Below are 7,878 nucleotides of genomic sequence, written 5' to 3'. Positions count from 1 at the left end.
ATCAGGTTGGTCTGACATGACCTGCCCCTAATGAAACCGTGCTGGTTGCCCTTGAGCATCATTCCTGAAGCTGGCCCATCACAGATGTGCTCCTTGAGGATCTTCTCAAAGAGTTTCCCAAGGACAGAGGTAAGACTGACGGGCCTATAGTTGCCCGGGTCCTCTCTCTTCCCTTTTTTTGAAGATGGGGACCACGTTAGCTATCTTCCAGTCATCTGGCCCGAGCACCACGAGCGCTCGTAATGCCGTGCCAAGGGCCCTGCAATAACCCCAGCTAGCTCCCTCAACACCCTGGGACGGAGAGCATCTGGACCCACTGACTTGAACACATCCAGCTCCTCCAGATGCTCTCTAACCCGGTCCTCCCCAACCTGAGGTCTGGAGGCGTTCCCCTCAAGTCTGTCTGGCATCACAGCGGGGAAGTCCTGGTCCCTGCACAAGAAAACAGAGGTGAAGAATTGGTTGAAGAGTTCCGCTTTCTTCTCTGGCGCAACCACCAGATTGCCCAGCGTACTTTGCAGGGGCCCCACATTACCCCTGCAATGTATAATATGTCCATCAAATGTATATTATAGATGTTAAGATCTTAAAATCCATATTAAGGGAGTACAAATATATCAACAGCCTTGAAAACTTCTAGTAAAAAATGAATAATTCACCTGTTTTGCTTGCTACTCTGTTCTTGCAGGCTATATCATCTCATACAATCACAGCCATCTCTGGTCACCCCTTGGATAGGTTTCAACAGCTGAAAAACATTTTTCCTCTGTGGTCTGTGTTGAATGTAACTGCATAACTCCATCCCCTATTCACTGTCTGGCTTGAGACTGTGAAATGGTCTATACAAAATTTGAAATCAGTACCATTTCACCATTATCACCATTTGATCCCTTGACTGAAGATGAAAGTAGCTCTGGAGCTATTAGTTACCTACCATTTTATACTGTCTATGTTGTATGCATCCCAAACTTCCAACCCTTTCTCAGACATTGTAAAAAGAAAAAAAAAAGATGACTTTCTGAAATGGTATCTTCTCTTTAAAACAGGCTGCTCCTAACCATTTCCTGGAAAAGATGATGGTTGGCTGCATTAGTTTACACAGCTGATCAGAGAAGATAATGTGACTGACTGATTCATCTCTTTGTTTTGCAGGCGAGACTCTGCCTCTTCCAGGCAGCACGTTTGGTTTTAGCTAATGGAATGAAACTCCTTGGAATCACACCTGTATTAAAGATGTAATAAAAAGGGCCCCTGCAATGTAAATGAAAATTTTCTAGTAATTTTTTTTATAGATGTCAAGCTGTTGTAACAATCATTTGTACCCAAAATCTGCACTTTCACTTGTGCATTAATATAGTATTTGCAGCATCTTATGGATAGGACCCTGTTGTCTGCACCACTCACTTGCTCTCTCCCATTAATCATTTTAGTGTTTGAAGTAACCGAGGCTGGTTGATTTGCGTCAGTATAAATTGCTGGTCAGGTATAAATGAAAACAAAGCGACTGAGGTATGTATTTTGTAAGCAAGAGTGCAAGACCATGTCTTTGTAGTGCTAAAGAATTTTTCCCCCCTTGATCTACAGTTTTAAAATTAAAATTTTCTCCATGTAAGAGTTTTCAGTTGCAAATGCATCTTTCAACACAAGAGCCCCATCATCTTTCTGCCTGTTGTAACTAGTAATTTCCTAGTTGATAATGTATCAAATTGCATACTGTCTAAGGAATAGCTACGTTGTCAGGCAACAGCTGAGAGGCTTTTGATTTGTTTCAATCAGGTTGCCTCACACTAGCGCCGACTCAAATCCTTATGGATATTCAGAAGTGAAGCATCTCACTGAACATTTCCCTTTCACTTACTCTTAACTCATGTTTATAGTCTACAAAAGTAGGTTTAACTTTTGTAATCTAAGGTTGTCTAAACATACTCAAATGTTTCCATGTTCCAAGCCTTTTTGCACTTTGTAGTGATTAAGCTCATCTAAACTTAGTATAATAGCGATGTGTGTCATAATGATGTGATTCCATTTAAGCAAATTAATGTTGGTTATTTTGTTTCTTCTGGATTTCACATTGTTCTTTTTGTCTCCCACTTTTCACCACCCATTTATCTTTTATATTGAAACTAGTTCTGGGGATAATGAAACAAAAGCAGCAGTTACCACATCACAATTTATTAATGGTACTTACTGAGCACCATGTGCAATGTCATTCTTATGGCACGTAAGAGCCACATGAAGATAGTAGATTGTCCACTGCTATTGTGAATGACTGCAAGTAACAAAAAACCTTGTTTGTCAGACCAGCAAAATAAGCCACTGTGTTCTTGTAGGCTAGTTCTACAGGCAGCCACCACCCCTGCCAAACTCAATCTTAATGCTCTGTTTAAAATGAACTAAGGAATCTAAATTTATGATGAAGGGAAGAATAAAGGAAAGAACATTCTCATTTTATGAATCGGAGCCTGATTTGATTTCCCCCTCACCCCCACTGAATCAAATGAGTATGGTGAAAAGTAAATCAGATAAGCACCCAAGAATTTAGAAAGGGAAACAAACTAATATTTACTTTCTTCTTGCAAAGAAGTAGTATACCTGGTATCCTTTGCACTGAAGTATAGCACTGGCAAGGTGTTTTAAATGATGACCTTTTCCACCATGTAAACATTATCCAGATCTTTCTTCTTGCTATCAGTGCTCTTAATATGCCCCACTTCAGGTAAATGAAATTCAACTGATAGAGATGCATAAACAGCAGTTGGTTTGCCCATTCCTGCCTCATGAAAGAACTGAATAGTCCCCTTCCCCTTGAATCCTTCATCTTGTTTCCTCTGGCAAAAACAAGGCAAAATAGGAAAAAAAAAAAAAAAAAAAAGGAAGGAGTCTGAAGCAAGGAAGTAATGAATCTTCTCCCAAGCTACTATTTCTTTCTTTTCAGTAATCGTAAGTCCCAGGGCAGCTTTTGATATTCAGCTATTAACCCCATCTCCCTCTCATGCAGCAGAGTTCTCCCACTCTTGGATGCCTCTGTCAAGCAGAGAAAATTCCTACAGGCAGCAGTAGTGGAGAATGGGGTATGTCTGCCGCCACCACCACTGTCATGTCATTATACCCCAACCCATATTCCTGCTCCCTATAATTTCAGGGCTTTAGAGAGCCTGAATAGAGTCAACCACTATCTTTTGGCTCAATTCTCTGTTCTGCCTGTTACCGCTGCCATTATGGACAGAAAAGCCTCCTAAGCTCTCTGGAGTAGTGTAAGGATACACCCAGGTACATTCAGTACTGCTACTTCCATTTTGTTTGTGTAAGTCTTTCTTCAACTTTTAAAATACAGGAGAAAAATAACTGCAAATGTGCTTTGGAGGGGTAAGTCCTCTTGTAACTCACTCCAGAAATGCACAAATGGCTTATTCTAACGAACACAAGGGCATCCACTACTGTCAGTGTGGGAAAGTTTACACAACTGTACAAGCACTATGTGTTTTAAAACAAATCTTGATTTTGGCAGGAACTCCTGCTTTAAAATAAACATTCAAATGCTCAAACTCAAACATTCACATTCTTCTTCTGAATTTAATTCATTATGAAATTCAACCTAAAAAGATGCACCAAAACCAATTTTCTACAAATAAAATTGTACAAAAGTGCATTGTGTCCATTGGGGGGGGGGCATTGAATTTATCTAGGTATCCTAGAGTCCCAGGCTAACAAAAGTAGGGTTCTAACATAAGGCATTTGTTCAAACTACAAAAAAATTTCACTCACTAAAGCAAACATTAGAAACATTCTTTGAAATTTTAAAAGCAGCAATTGCCTCTGTGCAGTGGCATGTAGTGCTATTTGGAAGAAAGATAAAATTTGTCCATCTGATGTGTACAAACCATGTGTGCTGACTTAATTTGGAGATATGCAGAGAACACTTACCCAGGTATTCAACGGCTTCCCCCACTAAATGAAATCTGACTTCATAAAATATACCTAACAAGTGGAACACTTTACAACAGTTTTATCAGGGCACACTATGTTCATATTGCAACTATACTTTTCAAGCCATAGTGGAAAACAAATGGTCCTCTTAATGTGAATTTTGACTCTAGTCCGTTTTGGCAAACTTTACATATTACGAAAGTAATGCCCAAAGCATGTTCAGTGTAGATGAAGTATGATACTTTTTTTTTCTCTTTACAGTCCACTCTTGGTATCTTTTTTAAAGTTACCAATGGAAATGAGCAACCAGTTGGTATTCAAGATGATACGCAGGTTGGTTTAGGAAAATTTCTCTTTCCCTAGGAAAATCAGACCAACATTTTCAGAAATCCATTGCCAAAATAGTATAAGAAGGAGCTTTGGCAACAAAATATTCTTCTGAAGCTTCTGGGCATTTCTGCCCACAAATGACATGATACATACGGTATCAAATATACAAGAAACCAGTCTTTTTTTCCTCTTTCTCTACAATGGTTGGTTCTTTCATTCTCCTTTGCAGATACATAGGCTCTTCATAGTCCAATATGAAATAAAATATTTTACATGTAATACTCCTTCACCAGCTTGGAATCTCTCATCCCGTGGAAACCCTTCATTTAATTCCAATTTACTTCTGTTTTTATGTTAAGTCAAGCCCTCCCATGACTAACTTAAGGCTAAGTTTAAAAAATCCAGTTATTTCAAGTCTGTTGTTTGCATTGTCTGTTGCTTTTGTTAGGACAAACAACATCACACATTCATAAGTCTCTCTTTCAAACTTTTTGGCTCTGATGGCTGGATTTTTGTGGTGTCTTGTCGCGGTAAGCCATACAGGTATATAGAAACGCACACAAGGACAGCACCAAGTGCAAAGGTTATAGCTGGAAAAAAAACAAAACTGTTTAAATACACATGCCTTGGGAAAAGGAAGGGACAGGAAGACTACTTTTACAAGAGATTTAGTTTTTACAGAGCTAAATTCTACTATTTAAATAATCATCCTTATCAAGGAGAATAGCCTATTTGTGCCTTTGAACTGTTATCCTGTTAATCTGTAGAATTCAGTGTCATGCTTTGACAGGGAAAACGTTGCGCACTTATAGGAAGCATTATGAGGCCAAAACAGTCAATTCATGAATGAGAATATGATCAGAAAAGCAGAACAATGTCCCACAGTGCTATGTTTATTCTGCCTTATCTAAGTGGGCTGAGGCAAACATGTTTAAGCAAACTCATGATTTGCCTCTACAAATACTGTTGGTAACATTGTTGATTCATGCATAAGCAATGGTGCCAGTTTGCTTTTCCAAACCTACAATGTAAGTACTTACTAAGAATGAGGTTCTTATAGCAGTTAATAGCCCTAAAGACCTGTAGATCAGCCAGTCCATGTCTGTTCCCTCTAGTCTAGTGTCTCAGTCAGTCATTCTGGTTTTAAAAGTAAAGTTGCATTCATCCACAGCTCCTTCCCCAAGCCACTTAGAAAGACTTTTTCTGTAAAGTTTACTTCCACATTTCATCTCATTAATATCCTGCCTCACATCATTAAGCCAATTTCGACACCATTCTCCTGTTCTCATTTTTGCTTTTTGACTCTCGTATTACCCCTTCAATGGTAGAAAGACACAGGATTACATCTACGTTGGAAGATCAAGCAAGAGAAGCTGGTCTATGAAATAGTGTCAGGCTCCTGCTGAACCATGAGTATATAAAACAGCAAATAAAGTGAAAAAGTCCAAGAAAATCCTTCTTTAAGACCATCAGATCCTTCCCTCAGGATGCTTGTTGTATAAGTCAGGAGCCCAATATCTGCTGAGCCATTCAACCATGTGGTAGCAACAACACAATAAAAAAAATAAGAGGGAAACTGGTATTATCACACACTGCACTGATTACCTGTGTACAGGGCACCTTCCTTTCAGAAATAACTAAAAACAATTAAGCAGTTAGGACTAGTTCAGCGTTAATGAACAACACTTAAAAGTACTGTAGCAACCTCAGAAGTTGGTTCAGAAATTGGCGTGGAGGAGAGATTAAAACAATTGCAGGCTCCAGTACACTTTTTTGATAAACAGCTCTTTGTGAGGAAATAGGAGGAATTTACATCTAAACTTCATCCTCCCGTAGAACAAAGTGATCCAGCACTTCAGAAACTCATAAGACTGAAGTATCTAAGAGAGATTATGGTCAGAGTACTGTTTACTGTTTCATTCTTGAAAATGACACACCGAAGTAGGAATGGGGAAACAAACCCTCAAAAGCATATAAATTATGTGTATTGTAACCAGCCTAGGCAAGAAGACTGAATTTGTATTAGGAGTTTGCTTCGAAGAACCAAAAAAGCAACTTACTTATCTGTAAGCCAAAGAGCATCACTGATGCAACAGTAGAAAGGACAATGGCAGCTGCTGCAGAAAAGCCTTTCATGATGTTGTCTGTGTATTTAACAACAACAGAAGTGTAGAGGCCTCCAACACTGGCAAGAACTGAGAAACAAGCAGGATGTCATTACTGGTCTGAATAGGAAAAGATGCATGTTTTATTTACACTACTATCTGACTCTTGATAACGCACTCTTGATAACGCACGACTTAAAACCACACACTGAAACCAACAGTCTCAATAGCATCTAACAGATTAAATGCAACTAAAATGTTGGTCGCTCAGTAGTTCAGGTTGTACTGAAAAAGCAGTTGCAGAGGGACTTATTTCCTTAGAAAAGCAAGGGAATGCTCTGAGCCTGTGAGTTTTATGCAGACAGGTTATATATTAAAAGTAAAACTAGCTATAGCCAATAAGGCTGTACAGCAAACAGGATGGCAAATACTTACAAATGACAAACCAGACGTAATATGTATAGCCATAGAAAAATCCTTTCTCGAGAACTTGAGTTCCTTCTGATATGTAGACACCACCTAAAGTCACCACAATCCCAGACAAGTACATCTGGATATTCCTCACCCACAAGGAAGTATCCGAACTCTTTAGTACCTTCTCAAAATAGACTCCTGAAGGGAGAGAGACAGACAGATTTCATAAAGAATACAGATGTCATTCTAAGACTCAGGGATTCATACAGGTTAATTTAAAAGGACATTAAGATAATCTAATTTGACTTCCAATGTAACACAACTCATTATACTTCATTGAGTTAGCTCTGTATTGAGCCCAATTATCTGTTTTATTGAAATTGATCTTCTAGAAAATGACTGTTCTTAATTTGAATCAAGAGCTGAACTACCTACTGCTTCCCTTGATAGTTTAATCCACTGATTTTTCAACCTGTGATCTGTGGACCCTGGGGGTTTGTAGACTATGTCTAAGGGCTCTGTGAAAAAATGACTATGAAAGATGACTGCACATCTATTTAAAATTTTTTAGGGGTCCACAGATGAAAAAAGGCTGAAAACCACTGGTTTAATGGTTTGGACTTGTATTCCTTGGTTATACACTTGGGGACATTAATCCATTTTGTATGAATGGATCTTGTTTACAGCAATCCCTATAGCTCCCCACAACTTTTTCCTCATTATTTAAGATTATGACAGTCTGTTATCTGCATGTTATCAAGAGTGATTTTATTTTTACTTCTAGATAGTAGATGGAGAGTGTTAAAACCTCATGCATAGTACAGATTCCTGTAGAACCCACTGAAAATACTCACATTGGATAATGAATCTGTTTTAACAACTACTCAGAGCCAGTTCTTTATTTCTTTAAATGTGTACTTTGCATAATGCTAATTTTTCTATCAGAAAGTCTAGTACTATTTGGCGTACACATGCTTCAGGAGGTGGAGGAGTGCTTTAATTAAGTGGCTCTAAGTACCCAGAGCGTCACATGTATCAGTGTCCCCATGCTGAAATATGGCAGTGGGGGGCGCTTTAACTAAAGCCCATTGAACAAGCTTTA

General features: G+C 38.8%; 2 protein-coding genes across 3 annotated transcripts in view; one reads left to right on the top strand and one right to left on the bottom strand.

Annotated features, from left to right (window-relative positions):
- RARS2 (arginyl-tRNA synthetase 2, mitochondrial) overlaps positions 1-1,269 on the top strand; it is a 61,266-nt gene extending 59,997 nt beyond the window's left edge. For both annotated transcript variants that reach the window (XM_019537721.1, XM_019537722.1), the window contains one exon: positions 1,153-1,269. In XM_019537721.1, the coding sequence (XP_019393266.1) occupies positions 1,153-1,239 (87 nt within the window). In that variant the 3' untranslated portion in view covers positions 1,240-1,269. The remainder of the gene's footprint in view (positions 1-1,152) is intronic.
- Positions 1,270-3,553: 2,284 nt separating this feature from the next.
- The window catches only part of SLC35A1 (solute carrier family 35 member A1), a 21,862-nt gene continuing 17,537 nt past the window's right edge, over positions 3,554-7,878 (bottom strand). The window contains exons 6-8 of the mRNA XM_019537723.1: positions 6,798-6,974; positions 6,318-6,452; positions 3,554-4,847 (exon numbers count right to left, since the gene is read on the bottom strand). Coding sequence (XP_019393268.1) covers positions 4,717-4,847; positions 6,318-6,452; positions 6,798-6,974 — 443 coding nt within the window. The 3' untranslated portion in view covers positions 3,554-4,716. The remainder of the gene's footprint in view (positions 4,848-6,317; positions 6,453-6,797; positions 6,975-7,878) is intronic.

This window comes from Crocodylus porosus, unplaced genomic scaffold (genome assembly GCF_001723895.1).
Source record: "Crocodylus porosus isolate Cpor-Errol unplaced genomic scaffold, CroPor_comp1, whole genome shotgun sequence".
In the NCBI taxonomy this organism is placed as follows: domain Eukaryota; kingdom Metazoa; phylum Chordata; order Crocodylia; family Crocodylidae; genus Crocodylus; species Crocodylus porosus.
Note: the sequence above shows the minus strand (reverse complement) of the source record. Positions and strands in the feature narration are given on the sequence as shown.